Source organism: Bos grunniens, chromosome 12, assembly GCF_055505025.1.
Source record: "Bos grunniens cultivar Pamir isolate PY7600 chromosome 12, Bosgru_T2T1.0, whole genome shotgun sequence".
Taxonomy (NCBI): Eukaryota; Metazoa; Chordata; class Mammalia; order Artiodactyla; family Bovidae; genus Bos; species Bos grunniens.
This window is the reverse complement of record NC_141176.1, coordinates 19,368,104-19,392,575: the sequence shown is the minus strand read 5'-3', so window position 1 is coordinate 19,392,575 and position 24,472 is coordinate 19,368,104. Positions and strand designations below refer to the sequence as shown.

At 42.7% G+C, this 24,472-nt stretch overlaps 2 protein-coding genes across 13 annotated transcripts in view; one reads left to right on the top strand and one right to left on the bottom strand.

The window, feature by feature from the left end:
* Positions 1–24,472, bottom strand: part of PHF11 (PHD finger protein 11) — a 34,611-nt gene that overhangs the window by 5,815 nt on the left and 4,324 nt on the right. For 5 of the 12 annotated variants that reach the window (XM_086329118.1, XM_086329120.1, XM_086329114.1 and 2 more), the window contains 6 exons: positions 21,394–21,515; positions 12,488–12,595; positions 6,889–7,022; positions 2,268–2,302; positions 2,000–2,071; positions 726–781 (listed from right to left, as the gene is read on the bottom strand). In XM_086329118.1, coding sequence (XP_086185244.1) covers positions 726–781; positions 2,000–2,071; positions 2,268–2,302; positions 6,889–7,022; positions 12,488–12,595; positions 21,394–21,515 — 527 coding nt within the window. Of the gene's footprint in view, positions 1–725; positions 782–1,999; positions 2,072–2,267; positions 2,303–4,192; positions 4,426–6,888; positions 7,023–12,487; positions 12,596–21,393; positions 21,516–24,472 lie in introns of all 12 variants that reach the window. The other 7 variants (XR_015137955.1, XR_015137954.1, XR_015137953.1 and 4 more) reach the window with 3 other exon arrangements.
* Positions 23,099–23,453, top strand: LOC147361464 (small ribosomal subunit protein eS28). Its single transcript, XM_086329129.1, has one exon. It carries the CDS (start codon positions 23,135–23,137, stop codon positions 23,342–23,344), a length of 210 nt encoding a protein of 69 aa, XP_086185255.1. The 5' UTR covers positions 23,099–23,134; the 3' UTR covers positions 23,345–23,453.

Below are 24,472 nucleotides of genomic sequence, written 5' to 3'. Positions count from 1 at the left end.
AATAAAGATACTGTACTACTGTAGTCTCTGTACTGTAAAGTGCACAGCAGAACCACCCCCTGTAGAGGGTGCACACAGGTGACAGTGTACGCCAGACAAGTAACCGGCTTATGTGACTGGACGTGCCAACACACGTCCTCGTCTTTGAAAGGGTGCAACCTGAAGGTTCATATGGAGGGGACTTACTGTATTGCATAAAATGAGAAGTTTTATCAAATTCAGTGATATGCCTATGGTGAAAGTCACGTCTATAGGCATAAACATCAAATGTATTTTTGTGTTGTCTAACAAAACCTTAAGAGGTGTAATAAGCCCCTCTTGTATAAAGGGTGAGAGGTGAAGGCTACTGGCTCATATTAATTTAGCTTATATGAGCTACTGCAAATCCCCAAAACATTTTCATATGCTTTACCCATAACAGGAATCCAGAAAATTATGAGTCACGTATTAGGGCAAATATGGATCCTGTAGCTGGGAAATACTTGGCTAGGTAAGGATGTTCCATGTACCATGTGCGCTCAGATCCTCACTGATTTGGTACCAGGGCACGTATTACAGGAGCCACGGGATGGTCACCTGGAGGTTATGTGCTTGCACACCCAAGACACATCCGACTTCTCTTTTGTATTCATCTTACCATCTATCATTGTGTCACCCAAAATTCAGAATGGTTTAAAAGACTGTATGGAGAAAATTAAAGCTGTAATAAAATGAAGTCAAATTACCTGTACATGATGACGTTTACTTCTTCCTCTTTTTCTTTTCACTCCTGAAAAGCAGGCTGAAAAACAAATTATGTAGACACTGGAATTCGTAAAGGAAAAGACTAATGCTTGACTGCATAAAGTGTACAATGTCAAACTTGGATATGTCAGACTTAAGACTAAATGTCTGCAAAACAAACGACAAAAGGGCAAATTTTAAAATATAAAAAGACCATGTGAATCAATATGAAAAAGGCAGCGTAGGCAGAAAAAAGGCAAATGGGGAGCTCTGGAGAGGAGGGTTCATTAAACAGAAAAACAACTTAGGTCACAGGACTGATCAGAAGATAGAGAAATACACTCAATTTCACCCAAAGTAAAGATATTCAGAGGAAAACAATTTTTCACTGGACAGATTAAGATGAAGATGTTTAATATATAAAGTTTGCAAGGATTTGGGTCATCGTGTGTACTGCTGGTGTGGCCTCTAGAAGATAACTAGCCAACAGTTAACCCAGAGTTTCACTCTGCATACGCTTTGACCCAGCTATCTACTTACAGGAAGTCAAACAGTATGGTTACATACCTGCACAAGGATGATTCCAGAAGAATACTACAGTATTTAATGTGATAGAAAAAGCTGGAAACAACTGTTTCAGCTATACAACTGAGTAAGATACACAGTGGAAGACTATGAAGCCTATTTTAAAAAATGAGGTAAGATCTACTCACAGCCACTGACAGGGAAGAATCTCTAAGATACATGAAGTGAAAAAAGCGAAGGACAGTAGTAGATATGTTTGTATACACAGAACACTTTTGGAAGAATTAAAAAAAAAAAAAAAAGGTTTCATCCAGGGAAAGGATTCATTACAAATGGTATTACAATTTGCTTTTGGAAACACATTATGGTCATCTTTTCCTGTCAGTAAACATTGATTGACAGTATTTTTTATAGTATATCTGATAAGTTGAAAGGCTAATGGTTGAAGAATGAGGGTAACTCATAGGTTTAGAGAGCATTGTTTAACACCGCACAATGCAGCTGGCAGGACAGGGAACTAAGCCTTTACCCAAGGGCTGACTCCCATGAACAGACAGCATTCCGGTTAAGTGTCGGCAAGACGGCTGTTCCAGCAGAACACAAAGGCTACCTAACTCTAAGCAGCCAGGACCCACTGTCCTCAGAACAGAAATGCTAATCATGCATTCTTAGGAAAATCGCATTCAGGGAACATACAGCAATTGATACTCATTTTAGAAGACGAATAGTCACAAAAGCCACAGCTTTTTACCGTGTCTTGGTTTGGTCTGCTCACTGTAGTGAGAATGGAAGACACCAGACAAAGGCTTCACCGATGGTAGATCTAGTTACAGAGAGAAATTTAGTCCATTATATACTGCACACTGCACAGGGACCAACAGCTTAATTTTAAAAGTATTTAACATTTTAACTCAAAAACTTGTATTTTAACTTACTGAGGCCAGTACATCAGATTATTCCATGTCTTACCTAAATGTTTACCTTTTTTAAACCCACAACACTGAATTTTAGATACTTACCATTTTGAGGGTCAGCATGTTGTTGGCAAAACACTCTGAAAACATGAAATTTCAGAGAGTCAGATATTTTGATTTATATTTTTAAAGTATTACGCCTATTGCTTTGTAACTTAAAAGGGAACTAACCTGTTTTTCATGAGGGCTTAACCCTAAGTATTTATTTTAAAAACAAAATTGCTGGGCTTCCCTGGTGACTCAGTGGTAAAGAATCTGCCTGCCAATCCAGGAGACACAGGTTTGATTCCTGATCCAGGAGGATCCCACGTGGCCTTGGAACAACTAAGCCTGTGTGCGCCACAACTACTAAGCCTGTGCTGTAGAGCCTGGGAGCCGCAGTTACTGAGGCCATGTGCCCCAACTGCTGCAGCCTGCTTACCCTACAGCCTGTGCTCTGCAACAAGAGAAGCCATCACAGTGAGAAGCCCCCGCTTGCCACAACTGGAGAAAAGCCTTTGCGGCAAAGACGACGCAGCACAGCCATAAATAAATAAAATCATTAAAAACAAAACTGCTGGGATTTCCCTGGGTTGTTGAGTGGTTAGGACTCTGTGCTCCCAATGCAGGAGGTGAGGGTTTGATCCCTGGTCAGGAAACTCAGATTCCACATGCTACATTAGCATGGCCAAGGGAAAAAACCCCAAAACAAACAAAAAATCGCTGCTCAAGCCTGCATTCGTGATTGACACACATCAAGTGCAGATGGAGCCCATACCAGCGTCCCTGGTGCCCTTGAACCACGTGGACCATCAACATGTTCTCTGCAGGGGTGAGTGCTGATGACATATTTTAAACATATGTTTATTACATAGGGGTCAGTGGGATTTTACTGTATAAAGATCCTGAGCAATCCAACAGCTAAGGCACAAATTTTCATCAGACTATACGAAGTTGCTTTTCCACAATAAGCACAAAATTGGACTTCCCTGGTGGTCCAGTGTTTAAGAACCCACCTGCCATAGCAGGGGACACGGGTTATTAATTCCTGGTCCAGGAAGATCCCACGTGCCACAGGACATCTAAGCCAGCATGCCACAACTACTGATCCTGTGCTACCCCAGCCCACGTGCTCCAACTGCTGAGCCCATGCGCCCAGAGCCCGTGCTCTGCAACAAGAGGAGTCACCGCGATGAGAAGCCCGTGCACCGCAATGAAGAGCGGCCCCTGCTCTCCACAACCAGAGAAAAGCCTATGCAGCAACAAAGGCCAGGCGCAGCCAAAAAGAAACAAGAAACTGAAACTGCAAGTTGCATGCATTAATCTGCGGGGCGAGTAGTTCTCTAACTCCACAGACATCGCCCCCAGATCTTTGATCTTCACAAGCCTGGAACTGATCAGCCATAGAAGAGAAGGAAGAAGTGCAGCTGCAGCAGAGGGGTGCTCTGAGTGAAGGAGCTGCCCTGGCCCCGGTTTTTTCTGCAGCCTCTGTTCCTCCTCTGCCCCCAGATCTTTAAGGTGCTGACCCCCAGATGCAGGGTCCCCCGCGCCTAGGAGAATGTATGAATTCTTCCCATCTTATACCAGTGCCCGCCTCCTCCATGCAGTTCTCCCAGCAAACCACCCCCCATCCCCAATCAGTATTAATCTCCTCATCCTTCGGATTCTGGTATCTCTGAGCACTTTTGTTTGCCAGGTATACTTAATTTTTTATGGAAAATTTCAAACAGAGAGAAGTGGAGATGTGATGAACTCCCATGCCCCCACCCATTTTCAACAATTATCAACTGAAGGCCAAGCCAGCTTCACGCAAGTCCCCTCCTGCTCCCATCCTGCCACAGGCTGATAGTTCTGACCTTCTGGTTCTCCCATGAGGTAATGGGTTTAGTCCACATCTTGTTCCTCTTTATATCACAGCACATAACAACGGGTCTTGTGTGTGACAGGCACTCTGAATGTTTCAATTCAATAAAAAATCAATGAAAGTTCACCTGGTACTTGATAGTGTCAGTCGCTCAGTCGTGTCCGACTCTTTGCGACCCCAGGGACCATAGCCCGCCAGGCTCCTCTGTCCATGGGATTCTCCAGGCAAGAGTACTGGAGCAGGTAGCCATTCCGTTCTCCAGGGGATCTTACTGACCCAGGGATCAGACCTGGGTCTCCTGCATTGCAGGCAGATTCTTTACTGTCTGAGCCACCAGGGAAGCCTGATACTTGATAAAAACTATGACAAAAAAGGATTATTTTATGGAGTCTCTCTTCAGTGGTTCTAATATATGATCAGTATTTTTTCAGACTTTAAGGTATAGCAGGAACTTCTTTTTGTTTGACCTTGTAGCTCTGCTAATAATAGTCTTTCACAGTGGGTGTTTCAGGACTTTGGAGAAGTCATAATAAAACAAGCTCTTTGGGAAGGTAAGTAATAAAAGTGAAAGAATATTACAACCCATGGGTTTCTCTGTAAATCAAATATAAAAAATATAAAATTAACATATTCATACATTTCCTGTCTAGTCTCAAGCAAGAAAATACCTATGGAACTTGTAAAATCAGAAGTCAAATTATTTTATAAATTACTTTAGACTTTTTGGAATGTTAGGTTTGCCCATATTTTGGCATATATGGCCCCTAAGCTTAAAGAGGATGTGGTGGCAAAGAGCAAAGTCTCTGGAGCCCTTTAGCCCAGCTTTGCTACTTGCCAAAAGTGTGGCCTGGGTACAAATTACTGTCCCTCAGGGCCTCAGTCTCCTCATAATAGTATGGGCATAACAGTATCTACCTTACTGGGCTATTATATGAGTTTTAAATGAATTAATCTTTGCAAAGTACTTTGAAGTATTCCTGGCGTAAAGTAAGTGGGTTATAAAGTTAGTGTTGGAAGATTTTTATAAAATTGGGGGGGGGGAGTCTACCCTCCATATGGAATTTTAAAATATCATTTAGGAATGTAATAGATCTTAAAAAATCGTATTAAAAGTAACCCTCTGGGAGGGATAAATTAGGAGTTTGGGATTAGCATATATATACTACTATATATACAACAGATAGCCATCAGGACCCACTGTAGAGCTCAGGGAACCCTGCTTAGTATTCTGTAACAACCTGTAATGGAAAAGAGTCTGAGAAGGCCTGAGCTGAATCACTTCTGTACACCTCACACTAACACAACACTGTAAATCAGCTATACTCCCAACTATAAAATAATAATCCTCTTAACACTGATCCTATTATTCGGATACTGTGACTGAAAAAAATGTATATATTTCCCTGAACTTTAAAATGTCCAGGACTTCCTTGGTGGTCCAGTGATAAAGAATTCACCCGCCAGCGCAGGGAACACAGGTTCGATCCCTGGTCTGGGAGGAGTCCGCATGCTGAGGGGCAGCTAAGCCTGTGTGCCACGACTGCTGAGCCTGTGCCCTAGAGCCCGTGTACCCGGGGCCCGAGCTCTGCAACGAGAGAGGCCACCGCAAAGAGCAGCCGTCTCAGCAACTCGAGAGTGGCCCCCCGTCGTCACAGCTAGAGAACGCCCGTGCGCAGCAACGAAGACCCAGCACAGCGAAAATAAATAAAATGTCCGGTTCGATCAGAATCTATTCACATGCCCCCAAAGAAGTGACAGGTGTCTCCCTGGCTTGTCCACGCTAGACCATCAGTCTCTGTTTTACTCCATCTCATAACGTTAAAAAGGTCAAAACTGTTAAGACCATTATATAACTTTCTTCACCTTTATATAACATATTCTACACTGCATCTATATATGAAAGAGTTCACTTACAATGACCTGAATCAGTTAACAACTGGCTTACTGATTTCCTCTGACTAAACTGTATAATGACTTAACTGACATCTTTCATCAGAAGGAAGATCAAGTTTCTCCGGGTAAAACAAATACACTTGTAGTAGATTTGAAATACGCCTCACTGTGTAAAAATTAACACGACAGAATAACTGAAAGACAAGGAGCAGGATCTCAAAGCCAAAACAAGTTTTTCTTCAAGGACTTGATGTCTGATAACTGTACTTGCTGCCTAGTTTGTCATTTTCAGAGGCTGTAGTGAAGAGGGTGGTGACATTAGTGGGAAAATGCATCCATTTGGAGACAAGATGGTATAGTGGGGACCTGTGACTAAGAAGGCTCCTTCCTGTTTGCAGACAAGAGCGAGTGTGGACTGGTTCCCAGCCTTGTGGCCACCTGTTAGGTCACTTGCGCCCCTATGACAAGCAGCACTTTCTACCAGGAAAGACACGGTGCAGGGAGAGCAAACTCCAGACAAAACCAACCCTGCTTTCCTTCTTACAACTATTGTTACTGTTTAGTCGCTAAGTTGTGTTCAGCTCTTGGTGACTCTGTGGACTGTAGCCCGCCAGGCCCTCTTGTCCGTGGGATTCTTTCTCCAGGCAAGAATACTGGAGTGGTTGCCCTGCCCTCCTTCGGGATCTTTCTGACCCAGAGACTGAACCCACTTTCACGCACTGGCAGGTGGGTTCTTTACCACTGAGCCACCTGGGAAGCCAGGGATGGTCTTTTGAAGTCAGGTTCCTAACCGGGCATCTCCCAAACCACATTCCTACTTGGAAAGAATTTGTATAAAACTAGCTTTAAAAAGTCTTCTCTTAATCTAACATTCCATATTCCAATCCACCCCTCCCCCAAATGTCGCTTTACAACAGTTTTATTAAATACTTATAAATTCCTGTACGTCCATCAGCTTGCAGAACTGCGTGGTCATTCTTGGCACAGAAAAAGTGGTAATTCTTGAAACAGGATTTTAAGTCACATCCCACGGTGGCTCCTTTTTTCCCGCAAAACGTGCATTTCTACAGAAGAGGAGATTTACTGAGTAAGCACCTGCTTTTTCAGAGTTTTTGTTGAAAATTAAAAGGCAAGAGGTCATCAAGTGCTATTTTTAAGCTGGCTGCCCTCATGTCCTCAGTTACAAACACTGGGTCCTGACACCTGGCTGCTCGTTTTGGAATTTCAGCACAACCTCAGCTAACTGGGATGTTTTGTAATGATCTGATCCTGTCCCCTCTCTTTAAGAGATTTCTAAAAAGCAGGGCTGGCAACACTGCCTGGCTCTAGGCAAGAGGTTCTGTAGGTGACACTGAGCCTGTGGCCAAGGGCAGCTCCAGGGGGTGCCCTAACAGCTGTGCCATCTCGAGCAGGCCCCTTCCCCTCTCCTGGACCTGCATTCTTCCCTGGGGATAACAGCACGTGTCTTATAGACGCTTGACTGAGGAGACATGAGAGAAAGGAAGGGAAACCTCTTTGGCATCTATGCAGAAAGGCCAAAAATGTAAAAAAAACAAACATAAAACTTCTGAAGAGTAAGTTTTTTCCTTACTTCAATTCATTTGATCTCTTGCCTCTGTATTAGTCTATTGGCCTGATAGGAAGGTGGGGTAGAGATGGCTAGAAGGACAGAAACCTAACCGTTTGGGGGAATCTGAGCCATGACCAAGGCTGGTTTATATCACGCTCTGGCTGCACGAAGTACAAGCGCAAGGTAACCACCTAGCAAAACAGGAGAAAGCTCACACAGTATCCCAAGAGCAGCACAAACAACTCTAAATAAACAAAATGCAAATATGGGAGAGCAATTAGATTGTGCGGAAGGCAGGATATGAAGTCAGAGTACAAAGAATGATCGTTTAACGTTGGGGGGGCATCTAACTAGATGCACAGAAAAGAAGTAAGAGTAAGATCCCTACCTCACAATATATTTCTCAATAAATTTCATGTGGAATAAGGCTTTATATAAAAAATAGGTTATTTTTAAAAACCTACTGAAATCTGGAAAATATGAGAAAAGAAAAAAAGTATAGTACTGAAGTGAGGAAGGCTGTCTAAGCAAGGCAGGAAACTCAGAAGCCACAAAGAAAAAGACTGATCTGACTACATAAGAAAATGTAAGCGCCACCTTTAAGGTGATAAGATACCATAAAAAGAAAAAAGGAAGACTGTTTGCTGCATAGTTGAAAACGGGTTAAGAATCTACCAACCCACAGAAAAACGGGAAGAGGCAAATCACACCAGAAATACAAACAGCTAATAAACATCAAATCAGAAGACGCTTGCTCCTTGGAAGGAAAGCTATGACAAACCTAGACAGCGTTTTAGAAAGCAGAGACATCACTTTGCCGACAAAGGTCCACACAGTCAAAACCATGGTTTTTTCCAGTAGTCATGTACAGATGTGACCGCTGGACCAAAAAGAAGGCTGAGTGCTGAAGAACTGATGATTTCTAATTGTGGTGCTGGAGAGGATTCTTGAGGGTCCCTGGGACAGCAAGGAGATCAAACCAGTCAATCCTAAAGGAAATCAACCCTGAATATTCATTGGAAGGACTAATGCTGAAGCGCCAACCCTTTGGCCGCCTGATGCGAAGAGCTGACTCATTGGAAACGACCCTGATGCTGGGAAAGATTGAGGCCAGGAGAAGGGGGCGACAGAGGATGAGGTGGTTGCATGGCATCATCAACTTAATGGACATGAGCAAACTCCAGGAGATAGTGGAGGACAGAGGAGCCTGGTGTGCAATTCATGGGGTCACAGAGTCAGACACATCTTAGCAACTGAACAATAAACACTGCCTCACCGAAAGACCACGGAGTCCCTGTTGACCTGGCAGGCTCTCTTCTAGGACAAGGGAAACAGGAGTGGATAAGGTACCTGCCATTATGAAGTAAACTTTGTGGTGGAGACAGACAATGATCAAATAAAGCCAACTTTAAAACAATGACATATGCTTTGTAGAGAATTAAGGCCAAGTGATAGAGTGTCTCTGGTTCCCTATTTCAAACTGGGTGGTCAGTGATACACAAGGCCTCCCTAAAGGGGTGACATTATAAGGGCTCCTAGTCTACATCAAAGCAGAGGTAAGGACATCGTCAGCAGAAGGCCTGTGTTCTTGTGACAGAAATGAGCTTCCGTACTGGCCAGCTTACAAGAGGGATGGGTAGTGTTGCTGGAACAGAGGGGACGCAAGGGGGAGAGTCTGAGCTAAGATCCAGGGGGCAACTGAGGGCTTGGACATATGGGCCTTATGAACCACAGTGATGAGCTGCAGTTTTATCTTCGTGCAAGGGGAGCATAAACACGCGTAAAGATGCTGTTCTGGCAGCTGTATGGAGGATGGGCTGGGAGGGGTGGGCGGGAGAGAAAAGCGGGACAGGTATCCACAGTGTTCAACAACCATCTGAGAGAGTGGGGTCAGACCCCACCCTGGTGGATGGGTGGTGGTGAGAGAGAAGAGGAGGGCGCAAGATCTATAGGGTGATGCTAATGGGCTTGATGCGGGGCTGGGGCTGCGGAGCAGATGATGGCGGACAAGCGATATGCTATTTGCAGAGGAGAAGCAGACAGCTGTGGATGGACCGTGTGCAGGTATGTGCAGGGGATGGAACTAGTTTTTTTCTGGGCCAGTTTAACGGGAGATGCAATTAGACATCCAGGTTAAGTATGTCAGGCTGGTCTTCAGGGCTGGAGATAAAAAGAGTCCAGGGATAAGAGTGGTCCTGAAGCCACGGGAACTGGATGAGGTCATGGAGGAAGGCTGTTCAGATTGATGAAGGAACCCAGCACAGGGCCTTGGGCACTCCAAACCTCACAGAGGGTGAGCAGAGGAGGAAAAACAGCCCAGGCACCTGGGAAGCAGCCTGAAAGGTAAGACATCCCAGCAGAGTATGTCCGGGACGTGAGAAGAAGGAAGTGCTGCAAGATGCAGGGCAGGGACCGGTGTGAGGGTCCTGCCGGAAGGTCACCTAAGTCAGACAAGTGACCCTGTAACTGACCAGCTTTTGGTGTATGAGGGAGGATTTTTTTTTAAAAGAAGACATGATCAGTTGATCATGTTTATATGCTGATGGGAATAATCAAGTAGAAAGAGGGGACGCTGATATGAAGGGGCAGGGGAGGAAAATGCAAGAGCCTAGTCCTCAGGGAGCGGGTGGGGGGCAGCGGCTCCAAAGCCCAGGTGCAGGGTTAGCTTTGACAGGCTGGAGGTCTGGGGACAGGGGGGTGGAGTATTTGGGAGGAGTTCTTGACTAATCGCTTCCACCTTCTCGGTAAGAATCAGGCAAAGAAATGTATACCACCAGGAGGGTACCCTAACTTCAGTGATGGCCTCCAGGTGTTTCTGATGTATCAGTGTTGTTCATCAGTTGTAACAAATGTCCCCTCTCGAGGGGCCTGGTGTTGATAAAGGGTGGGGCGGGATATGGGAACTCTCTGTACTGTCCCCTCAGGTTTTTTTGTGAACCTAAAACTAAAGTCTTATCAAAAAGAAAAACAGAACCAGGACTTCCCTGGTGGTCCAGTGGCTAAGACTCCAAGCTCCCAAAGCAGGGGGCCCTAGTTTGATCTCTGGCTGGGGAACTAGATCCCACACGCTCTAACAGTTCACACGGTGCAAATAAGACCCGGTGCAGCCAAATAAATAAATAATAAATATTAAAAAAAAAAAAAAAACCACCAAAACCCAACAGGCAGAGTCATCATCTTGGGAATGAGAAGTTGGGGTGGGGCAAGACTTAAAAGACAGATGAGAGGACATGAATCACTTCGTGTGGAGGGTGAAGTGCTGACGGTCTGTTTGAAGTTTATGGCTGTGAATCTAGGATCAGTGAGAACATCTGTGGGTTTTCTCGGGTTAACTGCTGGGCTGCCAGCACTACTGAGCTCCTGCAGACATCATACAGACGTGCTTCCCCAGGGAGGGGTTCTGCTCCGTGAGCACGGAGGGCGCCCGGTGGGGCGGGGAGGGCCGCAGGGGAGTGACGGCTGTGCTGGACCGTGGCCAGAGATCACGGAAGAGCCGCTGCAGCTGGGCTAGCCGGGAGGCCAGGACAGTGACTTAGGAGGGGAAATGGTCAGCTTCTCCAGGGGTCGGGGAAACGCAATGTAGAACTTGGTGAGACTGGCAAAAATCAACAAGGTCTGTGACACTCATTTTTGTCTAGGGCTGGGAGAAGCGCTCTTTCATCCACGAAGAACAGATGTATAAAGTGGTATAGTCTTCCTGGGGGTCATTTTGTCAGCACGTTTCAAAGATTTTAAAGGGAACTCTCTCTGACTCAGCTGTTTCTGGGACTGTGCCGCACAGTACCGCTCACACCAGCACGTAAGGGTGATGCACAAAGACGTGTACTGCGGCTTTGCTGTTCCAGTGGAAACCGGAGTCAACTCACCATCTAAGGGCAAGGGAGTGGCCTCACACCTTCTATTACATCTATATAATTCTGTGAGGTCAGTAAAGAGAATGCCAGGGAGAGTCCTATGCTTGTGGTTCTATGAACACACCGCATCTTCTTTCCGGCCTTCCATAAGCTTTTGCACGCCCTGTCCCCTCTCTCTGGAATTCCCCGTCTTCATTTTCACCCCCACCCCCAGCGCAGAAGGCTTCCTGAGCCCCAGCTGTGCTGAGCTGCCTGCTCACTGAGCGCCCAGAGCAGGCACATCTCAAAGTGCATCGGGTGCTGCGGAAACTGCCCCCGTATATGCTGACATCGCACAAGGACTAAAAGAATGTTTTCTGGGTCACTAACCTGACTGTGGGTCGTGGTGGTGCTGAGCGTGTCAGTGCTTATGCTTACTGTACTGCTGTCTAAGCTGTGAAGGGTGCTGTCACTGGGGGAGTCTCCTGCAGCAGCCCCGGGAGGGTAACTGCCCAGAGTGCTTCCTTCCCAGGGAGCTGACCCCAGCTCCAAGGGTAGATCCTGATTACGAACGGTCGCCTCTAGCAATTGGTGCAGAAAGAGAAATGTGGCCTAACTCAGCTTTCAGGAGGGCTCTTAGGCCATGCTTGGGGAAGAACTTTTTATAGACAGGAAGACGAAAGCCTGATGCTTCAGCAGCTGCCTGTGGCCACCCTAAGATCACAAAGGGACCAGCTGATGCTGTGGACAGCAGGGTGAAAAGGATGATGGGCCCTTGATGACATCATTGAGCCCCTGAATCAACCAACTCTGAAGCCAGTTTTTCCTCTGGCTAAGTGAGAAAATGAGCATTCTTTTTTTTAAAAGCCAGTCTCAGCTGGAGTTCCTTCTACTTTTAGCCAAAGCATTCTGACTCATTATCTATTGATACTTTGCTGATGAAATACATTGTAGCTTATTTTAAAATATTAATATATTCAATTGAATGTAAGTTTCCAATACAGATCCTACTTCTTTCAGCTTTCCAAGATAGATCTGTATCCCTGGTTTATTAATCAAATAGACTTTCTTTTGAAGGCATCCCCAAGGGTCTGTTCATCTTTCTAAGAAAATCATTCATACTTACCAACTTCCTTCCTCTCTTGATTTCTTTCTTTACTGATTCCACATCAAAATTTCTATCATTATTAGATGGATCATAGTCCTCACATTCCACAAGTGCCGAGGAATACAGCTGCAGATTGGGAAAAGAAAAACAATCCAGATTATGTACAAAGAAATGTTGAGAGCTACAAGTCAGAAAATGGTATCAAAAAAGTGTTCACCAGGAATGGAAGCTGACAAACTTTCGGGGTGTGTGAGCAGACCTCAAGCCACCCAGCTTTTCTCTGGGAAAAGTCCTGATCCCCGGGCATGTTTCACACTGCCTAACCCTGACCCTCAGTGGCTAACTGGACTTGGTCAAGGCCCAGATCCCAAGCTGGGCCAACCAAAGTTCCTATTCTAGGAAAGTTAAATAGGCTCTGAGGCACACAGTCAGAGAAGAGAAAGCCAGTCTACTGAGAGAGGGAAAACAAAAAATGAGGGCTACACAGGACGTCCCAGGTTCCTAAGGGCTTCTCAGCTCCTGTTTCTTGGCCCTGCCTCTGGAGCTGCCTTTCGGAGCCACAGAGGGGCTCTGCAACTCACAAAGCCTCTTATGTATTCAGGTTGGCTCGAGTTTCTAAGAGCTTCTTGAGACCAAAAGAATCCAAACTACTTCCTAATGAAAGACCAACATTACAGTATACTTAAATTATAAAGCGCATGAAAAACATTAAAAAACATTCTGACCTGACATAGGCAAAGATTTCTAATAAAAGCAGGAACTATAAAAAAGTTGTCAAGCTGGTCGGGACTTCCCTGGTGGTCCAGTGGTTAAGAATCCACCTTCCAATGCAGAGGACATGAGTTTGATCCCTGGTCAGGGAACTAAGATACCACATGCCATGGAGCAACTAAGCCCATGCGCTGCAAAAAGAGACTTCACATGTTGCAACCAAGACTCAACACAGCCAAATAAATAGATAAATATTTTTAAAAGTTAAAAAGTTGGAATTCATCAAAATTAAAAGTTTTTGCTCTTTGAAAGACATTGCTAAGAAAAAAGAAAGGCAAGCCAGAAATTGGGAGAAAATATTTGCAATTCATATACCTGACAAAAAACGTATATCTAGGGTATAGGAAAAACTGTTGCCACTCAATAAGACAATACAATTAAAAATGGCCAAAAGATCTGGACAGACACTTCAGAGAAGAAGAGTTACAAATGGTGAATAAGCACATGGAAAGATGCTCAAAATCGGTAACCCGCAGCCACAGCCACAATGAGATACCAGTACACACTCACCAGATCGGTTAGAATTAAAAAGACTGAAAAATAACCAAGTGTCAATGCCGGTATGGAGCAAATGAAATGCTTACACATTGTTGGTAGAAGTATAAAATAATGCAGTCACCTTTAAAGTTAAACATACACTTACTTTATGACCTAGCATTCCTCTTCTAGGTATTCACTCAAGAAATAAAAGTGTATGTCCACATTTAAAGAAGGCAAGAATATACAATGGAGAAAAGACAGTCTCCTCAATAAGCAGTGATGGGAAAATTGGACAGCAACATGTTAAAAAATGAAATTTGAACATCTTCTCATCATACACAAAAATAAATTCAAAATGGATTAAAGACCTAAGTGTAAGATGGGGCACCATAAAACTCCTAGAAGAAAACACAGGCAGGACACTCTTTGACAAAAAGCAATATTCTTTTTTATCTCCAAATGCAAGGAAAATATAAGCAAAAATAAACAAATGGGACCTAATTAAACTTAAAAGCTTTTGCATCAACAAACCATCAATAAGACAGAAAGACAACCTATTGAGTGGGAGAAAATATTTGCATATGATATGACCAGTAAGGGGTTAAAATACAAACAGCTCATAAAACTGAAGATCAAAAAAACAACCTGATTAAAAGATGGGCAGAAGATCTGAATGGGTATTTTTCCAAAGAAGACATGCAGATGGCCGAAAGGCACATGAAAAGATGCTCAGTATCACTGATCATCAGAGAAGGGCAAATGAAAACCTGAAAGAGATGTCACCTCACACCTGTCAGAATGGCTGTCATCAAGAAGACTGCACATAAATGTTGGTGAGGATGTTGAGAAAAGGGAACCCTGTGCATGGATGGTGGGAATGTAAGTTGGTACAGCTGCTATGGAAAACAATATGGAGGTTCCTCAAAAAAAACTAAAAACAGAACTATCATATGATCCAGCAATTCCACTCCTGGGTATGCATCCAAAGAAAATGAAAACACGAATTCAAGAAGATGCACATACCACAATGTTCATAACAGTGTTATTTACAATAGCCAAAGTGTGGAAGCAGACTAAGTGTCCATCAACAGACGGACAGATAATAAAGATGTGCGGTGTGTGACTCTTTGTGACCCCGTGGACTGTAGCCCGCCAGGCTTCTCTGTCCGGGAATTCTCCAAGCAAGAATACTGGAGTGGGTAGCCACTTCAGAAGATTCCTTCTCCAGGGGATCTTCCAGATCCATGGATCAAACTCGAGTCTCTCTCACTGCAGGCAGATTCTTTACTATCTGAGCCACTAGGGAAGCTCCTATATGTATATATAATATATACACACACACATATATATGTATGTATGTGTATATTTAGTATGCACACACACAAACGCACAATGGAATACTCTTCAGCCATAAAAAAGAATGAAATTTTGCCATCTGCAACAACATGGATGGATGTGGAAGGTATTATGCTTAGTGAAAGAAGTCAAAGACAGTACTTGTCATCACTTATATGTGGAATCTAAAAAAATAAACTAGTGATATAATACACAAAAAACACGCCTACATGAAGACACACAGTCAGATGTGCACAGCAGAGTTATCTTAAAATTCCCAGGTGGTGCTGGTGGTAAAGGACCCACCCTAATGAAGGAGACACAAGAGAAGCAGGTACCATCCCTGGGTTGGTAAGATTCCCTGAGGAGGGCATGGCAACCCACTCCAGAATGCTTGCCTGGAGAATCCCATGGACAGAGGAGCCTGGCGGGCCACAGTCCATAGAGTTGCAAAGAGATGGACACGACTGAACCAACTGAGCACAGCACACAGCATAGCCCCACAATGAAAATAATACATATGTCTATCAACAGACGAATGAATAAACAGATTAGGACAGATCCATACAATGGAATACTATGCAGAACTAAAAAGGAACAAATTACAGATACAAGAAACACCATGGAAGAATCTCCAAAGACTGTTAATGAGCAAAAGATGCCAGACACAAAGCATACATACTGGTTCCTTTCATATGAGATGAGAAAGACAGGTTCAACCTAGAGGTGCTGGGGCTGGGGGGGAAGTGGTTACAAGGAGGCATGAGAGAACCTTCTTGGGTAACAGAAATGTTCTACATCTTGATGGTGGTAGCGGTTACATTGGCAAATACGTGAATTCATACTCTCTGAACTGTACACTTAAAATGAGTGCTTTTTAATGTAAATTGTACCAACAGGGTTAACTGAACATACAAAATGAACATTAAGAGTATATTAAGATAAACATCACAATCAAATAGTGTTATTTTCAGAATGGCTTAACAGCAGAAAACAAACAAGCACATATCTTATAGTAACAAATTAAAAGGAGAAAACTTGAGACATGAAAACCAAACATATCAGAATCTTCTGCTATAAAGAAAGTTATTGGGACACTTGAACCTGAAACCTGAGTGGTCTGAGGATCAGGTGATAGTAATATATTAATGCTGAATCCCTGATTTTGATGGTTACATTGTGATTATGTAAATATCCTTGTTTGTAAAAAAGACACACTAAGTGTTCAGGAAAGATAATATATCGTGTCTCAATTTCCAATGGTTCTGTCAATGAAAATAATCAACGAACAATCTATAATAAGAATGGATTTGAGCCAAATGAAGGCCTAGCCCGGAAGTCCATTTCCCAGATTACTCTTAGAAACTGCTCCGCAGAAACACTGTTTCTAGTACAGTTTTATACCTTGTTAGAACAAAGAACATTAAACAAGTCAGCGTTACATTTCTTCAAAATTATTTTTTAAAAAAAGAAGAAAAAGAACAGACCAGCACATACGCAGTGAGTCAGTATGACCTTGGTACCTGGGAAGGGAGGTTTATCATCAACGAAGGACCTGTGTTGGCATGCCAGGAAGAGAGGCATTTAATCTTTATTTTTAACATGGACTTTTTTTACTTCTGGTCAATGTCCCCTTATCTCTAACAAATAAAGCAGATGTACAATGTATATTTGATAGGCCACAGAAAGACTATTTTAGTTAGCATAAAATTCAAGTTAACTCATGTATAAGCCAGAATGACTTTCCTGTATCTCAATATGTGAATAGTTCTTTGATCAGTTCCAACAAAAAAGATTCTTTGTACTGTATGTGCAACTTTTCTGTAAGTTTGAGATTTAAGAAAGTCAAAGTATGTATATAAAAAAAGAAAGCATCTAGCACTGTGCATGCCCAGAGAAAGAGAGGGAAAGAACCCAGAAGATCATTACAATAGATGCAGAAAAAAGCGCTTCATAATATTCAATACTTTAACTTGTAGAAAACTAAAAATAAAAGGGAGCTATCTAATTTTAATAAATTGGAAGTATTAAAAACTTAAATACAAATTTAATGATAAAACCTAGAAGCATCCCAGTAATATAAGAACAATCAAGGCTCACTAAAATGCTTCTAATCACCAGTATAACAAATGTTCTAGAAAAATGTGGTAAAATAAGAAAAAGAAATTAAGAGGCCCAAAAATTTATAGGAAAAAAAAGTCTTCATTTATAGATGAGGACTGCCCAAATAAAATATCCAAGTAAATCTGATTTTTAGATGCAAGAATTTGGCAAGATTTTTGGATGAGTTAAAAAAAAATCAATAGTGTTTGTGTATATCAATTATGTTGTCTAGTTGCTAAGTCACATCCGACTCTTGCAACCCTGTGGACTATAGTCTCCTCTGTTCATGGGATTCTCCAAGCAAGCATACACTGCAGCAGGCTGTCATTTCCTCTCCAGGAGATCTTTCTGATCCCCAGATTGAACCTGCATCTCCTGTATTGGCACGTGGGTTCTTTACCACTGAGCCACCCGGGAAGCCAGTATACCAATAATAGTCCATTTTAAAAATGTATTAACAAAAACAAAACAAAAACCAATGCAGGAATAGACCTGACCCAAAGTTCTGACAAAAATTGTTGGGCATTTTTGAAATTCATAAAAGATGTGGCTAATTGGAGAGACAGCCCTGTTAATGGAAAGACATATTGTGAGGGTGTCTATTTTTCCCAAATTTATCTATAAATTCCATAGAATTCCAGTTAAAATTCCAATAGAAATTTCTGTGAAACCTGATAAGCTGATCTCAAATTCAAAGTGCAAAAAAAAATAACTAAGGCTTATCGTAAAATCATAGTAATTAAGAGCACTGTACCAGCTCAGGGATACATAAGTGACCAATGGAACAGAATGGACAGCCAAGAAAGATATCTGTGCCCATATGACAATACTGTTAAGAGCAACAGGTAAGGATGAAGGTTCAAGAACTAGACATCTAGGTGAGAGTCCTGGCTCAGTCACTTACAGCCCCGCGACCTTGGGCAAGTCACTTAATCTCTCTGTGCCTCAGTTGTTCCACCTTTAGTTTGGGCGTAATTACAAAACCTCCGTCTTAGAGTAGTGGTGAGGGTGAATAGTTAAGCACAGGTAAGCTCCCAGAGTATTACCTTACACACAGTGGACACCAAATCATAATAACAATAACCATTATTATGACTACAGATCAGTAAGGAAAGGATAGTTTGTTTTTTAATAACAGTGCAGGAAAGTGAAAGTGTTAGTTGCTCAGTTGTGTCCGATTCTTTGCCATCCCATGGACTGTAGCCCACCAGGCTCCTCTGTCCATGGGATTCTCCAGCGAAGACTGGAGTGGGTAGCCATTTCCTTCTCCAGGGGACCTTCCCAACCCAGGGATTGAACCTGGGTCTCCCACACTGCAGGCGAGATAGAGCTGGGGGAAGTAGTTAATCACATGGAAAAAACAAAAAAAGTGAGAGAGTCAATTCCTAGGTAGGTTAATAAGAAGTCCAGGTTACTCAAAGAGGAGAGAGGGGGCTGGAGTGCCCAAAGAGGAGAAAAGGACAAATGTTTTTTTCTACACTGCTTTGTCTTAGTCAATATAACAATGAATCTTGCTCAAAGACATGTTTCTCCTTAACAAGAACCTTCTGACTAATCTTGTTATCTTAAGATGTATGTTGTGGGAGTGCATCTGTAAGACCCTTTATTATAATAAGGTATATAGCGCCCTTGCAAAGACCAGTGAGCGGGGTACTCTCCACCCCCCTTCTGATGTCTGTGTCAGAAGCTTTCTCTGTCCCTTTTTCATTTTAATAAAACTGCTACACAAAAGCTCTTGAGTGATCAAGCCTGGCTCCTGGTCCCAAAGCTAAACCATCTTCAGATACCAAGAATCTGGCATTGTTCACCATAAGCTGTCAAAAGTAGATCCCTGTTTTATATGGTAATCCAGATAAATTCAGTTGCATCAAAAATATCACTTCCCTTAATTATTTCAATCTTTCCTTTAGCTTTCTAATTTGTTGTTGTTTAGTAGCTAAGTTGTATCCAACTCGTTTGTGACCCACAGACTCTAACCCAACAGGCTCCTCAGTCCATGGGGTTTCCCAGGCAAAAGAGGGAGTTGCCATTTCCTTCTCCAGGGGATCTTCTCAACTAGGGATCAAACCCACATCTCCTGCATTGTCAGATGGATTCTTTACCAGTGAGCCACCTGGGAAGCCCATAGCTTTCTAATTTACCTCAGTCCTAAATGAGCTGTTTCTAAATCCAAAGGCATTCTTATTATCAACAATAAACTGATTAGCATAAGTTAAAAAAGAAACTAAATGAGAACACAATTTTTAAACTTTTTGGGAAACAGAACCTTAATATGGAAAAGAAATTTTTAGGGTGAAAATCCTACAAATTATAAAGGAAAATGATGAATGTTAATTACATTACAAGCTTCCATGCAACAGGAAGCACCATAAATAAAATCAAAAGCCAAATATATGATAAAGCATTGAATGTATTTTTATGTAAATATATGTAAGTGAAATTAAGATCTCAAAAATAAAATGTAGTCTCTGAACAGAAGTCACAGAATCAACAAACAGAACTGCAAAAAGAAAGCAAATAGAACCACATAGAAGAAGCACAGCAAGGGAGGTGCAAGCCCACTATGTCATCCAGGAACTGCAAATACAAACAAGAGACTATCTCACACCCATCTGAAAGGAAAACATTAAATTTCATAGCATCATGACAGACACCAAACCACAGACCCAAGGAGGAACTGTGAAGAGAAAGAAAAGAAAAGCTACAGGCTGGGAGAAAATACATAAAATATATCTGTCAAAGGACTTCTATCCAAAATACAAAGAGCTCTTAAAACTTAACAACAACAAGCTAATTAAAAACTGGACAAAAGATCTGAACAGACAACACCAAAGAAGATACACAGATGGCAAATAAATACATGAAAAGATGTTCAAAATCTCGTGTCATCAGGCCACTAATGATTCAGATACAAACAACATGAGCTCACTCATTTCGGGTGGGGATGTAAAGTGGCACAGCCACCGTGGAGGACAGTTCGGCAATTTTCTACATAATTACGCACACTTTTACCAGATCTAAATAAATAAATAGATCACACAGCACTAAGTGTTGACAAAGAAGAAGTGGAAGTCGAACTTGGCGCAATCCCTTTGGAGAGCAGTTTGGCACATTTCTTGAGGCGCAGAATGCACTCTTCCTGAGCCCAGCAGTTCTGCTTTTTGCTAAGTGCCCCCCAGATCAGAGGAAAGCTCCCATGAATTAGGAGACCTATCCAGGGATATTCATGGCAGCTGGTCAGTCACATAAAAAACTGGAAAACCCCAAATGATCATTCACTTTAATAGTGATTATACGGACTTCCCTGGGGGTCCAGTGACTAAGAATGTGCCTGCCAATGCAGGGGACTTGGGCTCGATCCCTGATCCGGGAAGATCCCACACGTCTTGCAACTAAGCCTGTGCATCACAACGGCTGAGCCTGCGCCCTGCGGAGCCTCTGCTCTGCAACAAGAGAAGCCCCGGCGCTGAGAAGCCCACGTACCGCCAACTAGAGAGCAGCCCCTGCCTGCTGCAACTAGAGAAAGCCCAGGCGCAGCAACGAAGACCCAGCACAGTCAAAAGATAAGTAAATACTAAAGAAAAACAAAATCATTTTAAAAAGACTAATTACAGTCATAAAATGGAATACTGTAACATTTAAAATTAAAGATTAGAGCTACTATCAACATGGATAAGTCTCACTAATCCACAGAATTTGATAGAAATTCTGTAAAGTCCAAGAACATATAAAACAATATCATATTATTGTTTAGAAATACTTAAATATGTGGTGGAAGCATAAAATTAAAAACACAACATAATAATAAGTACCAAATTTGTGTTGGTGAAGGAATGCCACGAATGGGACAGAGAAGGGAGAGTCCTTAACTATCTACGTTGTTTTTCCTTAAAAAAAATAAAAGCTGAAGTGAGTATCATATAATATCATTTAATAAGTCTGGGGTAGACATTTTATAAATGTCTATGGGTATCTGTTACATTTGAAATATTTAAAATATCTTTAAAGAAGCTTCTTCACCATAATTCCTTATGTTTGATCAGTTATAAATAAAACCAAAAGTAATCAAAAAATATTACTATCTGAAACTTTAAAACGAGAAAATATGCTCCCCAAATCCCCACTTAAAAGCCCAAACCATGGGCAGCCAATGTGTTGTTTTTTGTTGTATTCAAAGTACATTTATCTATTTCAGGATGTCCTTCCCTGAAGGACTCATGTGTGTTCAAACTTACCAAACAGTTTTCATGAGCAGCTATATTCTCTGACTGTGCAAAGTACAGGACACTACACTCGAGGTCTTTGGGGCAGAGCGCGCATATCCTTTTTTGCAACCTTTCTGCAACCTGGAAGACACCTACAAAGTAACATCCCTCATGAGAAATGGAAAAGTGGAATTCCTTGGTCTGTAACTCCTCCACCCATCTGAAAGGAGAGGGCTGGGCACTTGTTTTTAGAAGAGAGTCTTAGCTCCCAGGGAGAGAAAATTCGGGACCCAAGTAGAAAAGCACCTTTGCAATTATTTAAATTTTACTTTTGCATTTTTTTAATGGCTTAATGAAAAAAAAAAAAAAAAAAGAAAATATTTTATTTAAAATGTCCAGGGACTTTCTAAAAACTAAATAAATAAAAGATCTAAACATGAGGGACAATGGGGTTCCCAGATGGCGCTAGTGGTAAAGAACCCGCCTGCCAAGGCAGGAGACATAAGAGACACGGTTTGACTCCTGGGTCGGAAAGATTCCCATGGAGGAGGGAATGACAACCCACTCCAGTCTTCCTGCCAGGAGAATCCCATAGACAGAGGAGCCTGGTGAGCTAACAGTCCACAGGGTTACAAAGAGTCAGACACGACTGGAGACACTGAGCACACACAGACATGAGGAAACCCTTTGCCTAACAAACTTTAGTAGGAATTTAAATACAAAGTTCTCACATCACTTTCCTGCCCATAGGAAGTTCTCAATTATAATCATTGACATTATAAATCAATTGTATTCAAGAAATAATGCTCTAACCACCTATAAAAAAGAATTTAGATTCTTATATTATATTCAAAAATTTGGGGTGAATTAAAGAAGTAAATGAACAATGTACTTAAATGTGATGTAATCTAGCATTATAATAAATTAGGAGAGAAAGATACATGATAGGAAGCAGATTTTTTTTTTAAGAGAAGAATGAAGAAGGGAAAGAAACAGAGAGCGAGCTAGGAAGAACAGGGAAGAGTCAGAGACGGAGAAAAAAGCCAGCTGTTCCCAACAGCCCAGTTGGACGTACCAGTGGGAGACAACCTTTACTCTCTAATCTATTAGTTTGCTGTTAATTTGGCCACAAGCATCCATGTAGTATTTCTTCGCCCTTTCCAATGCTCATCCTCTTTATTCATCTGGTTTTCCATAGCAGAAAGCACTTTCAATTTTACCTTCAAATTTCAGTTCTGAAACAAAACTTCATTTAACGGTGAAAGGGTTTAATTTAGATGAGGTTAAACTGCTTAAGCACTTCTTAAAAGTCTTTTTGGTTACTCCAAAGTGGAAGATCTCGCGGCACCTCTCTTAAATCAGACTTTGCATCTCACACTGTCCAAAGACCTCACTTTGGAGCTAGCATTTGTTTCACGTTCAGATGAGTTTCTTCTTTAATTATCATCTGTTTCCTGGATTGGAGTTCTGCTTAGTGGGGCTACAGATGAGTGATCCTCCTGCTCCTATCAACCAAGAAAACAGGAGTGGGGGAGACTGAGAGAAAATGCCTCAGATGAAATGCAACCAGCGAACTGCTGCTTTTCATTCCTCTCCAACTACCACTGAGTTGGGAGCACCTCTTTGTACAAGAGTCACTGTGTTGAGGACTCTAGACCAGTGCTGACTGTAGAAACACCATGTGAGCCACAGGTGCAAATGAAGAATTTCTAGAAGCCTCATTTAAAAAAGCAAAGGGGGCTCTCCGCCCGACTGCCGCCGCGCCGCCATCATGGACACGAGCCGTGTGCAGCCCATCAAGCTTGCCAGGGTCACCAAGGTGTTGGGCAGGACCGGTTCTCAGGGACAGTGCACGCAGGTGCGCGTAGAATTCATGGACGACACGAGCCGCTCCATCATCCGAAACGTGAAAGGCCCCGTGCGCGAGGGCGACGTGCTCACCCTGTTGGAGTCAGAGCGAGAGGCTCGGAGGCTGCGCTGAACTTGTGACTGGGTGCTGGCTGTCTGGGTTGTCGCCTTGGCCCAGCAGGATGATCTGCTGTTAATAAAGTGTTTGTATCGTATGTAAAAAAAAAAAAAAAAAAGCAAAGGAGGGACTTCCCTGGAGGTCCCATGGTTAACACTCTGTGCTCTCCATGCAGGGGGCATGGGTTTGATCCTACTGGGGATCTAAGATTCCACATGCTGCATGGCAGGTCCCCCTCAAAAGGAAGTTGGTGAAATTAATTTTAATAGGCTTTATTCCATCAAATATATCCAAAATACTACCCTTTCAACATTTAATCAATAAAACAATTAATTCATCCTTTGTACTGAGTTTTGAAGTCCAGTGTGTTTAGTGCTTACTGCACGTCTCAACTGGACAACCCACATTTTCAATGCTCAAGAGGCAGAGGCAGACAGTGGCTACCGTATGGAAGATATGGTACAGATGGAAGAAGGTACAGCAGAGGATATAAAAGAAACATGAGACAGAACTGTTGACTGCAAGAAGCTTACAAGGTAAACAAGGAGACGCAGTAGCAACTAGGAAAGTAAAATAACAGAATACCTGGCACAGAGTAAAGTAGCTGTTGAGTAGGAAAGACCTCACTTTGGAGCTAGCATAAAATACATGCTATGGTAAGAGGAGGAAATGCTCCCTATAGGATGGGGTGCTAGCAAGGACACGGATTTGAGCCGGTACAACCTGGAGATGAAAAGGGGAGTCAAGGTGGGAGGGACGTTGCAGACAGAAGCACAGACGGGGGAAGAGGCCAAGAGGTCTGACTGGGAGACAGCCCATCAGCGGGACTGAAGAGGAGAGTTCGTGCAAAGGAAGCTGGAAAAGAATTTGAGGAACAGATGGTGAAAGGCTGCCAGGAAGGATTTTTGAGGAGGGGAATAACATGATGAAAGAGTTGTCTTAAGCTCCATTTCAGTACAAGGAGAGAAATACAGTGCACCTGGACAGAAGGCTGGATGTCATAATGCTGTCTGTTCTATCTCAAGTAAGGGCAAACAAAAACATGCTGCCTGCCATCAAGCCATCAGCCACTGCAGCCAAACCCCCCCCCCCAAAAAATGGGGTGCCCTCAGGGGAATTCAGGATGGTGAAACCAGAATACTT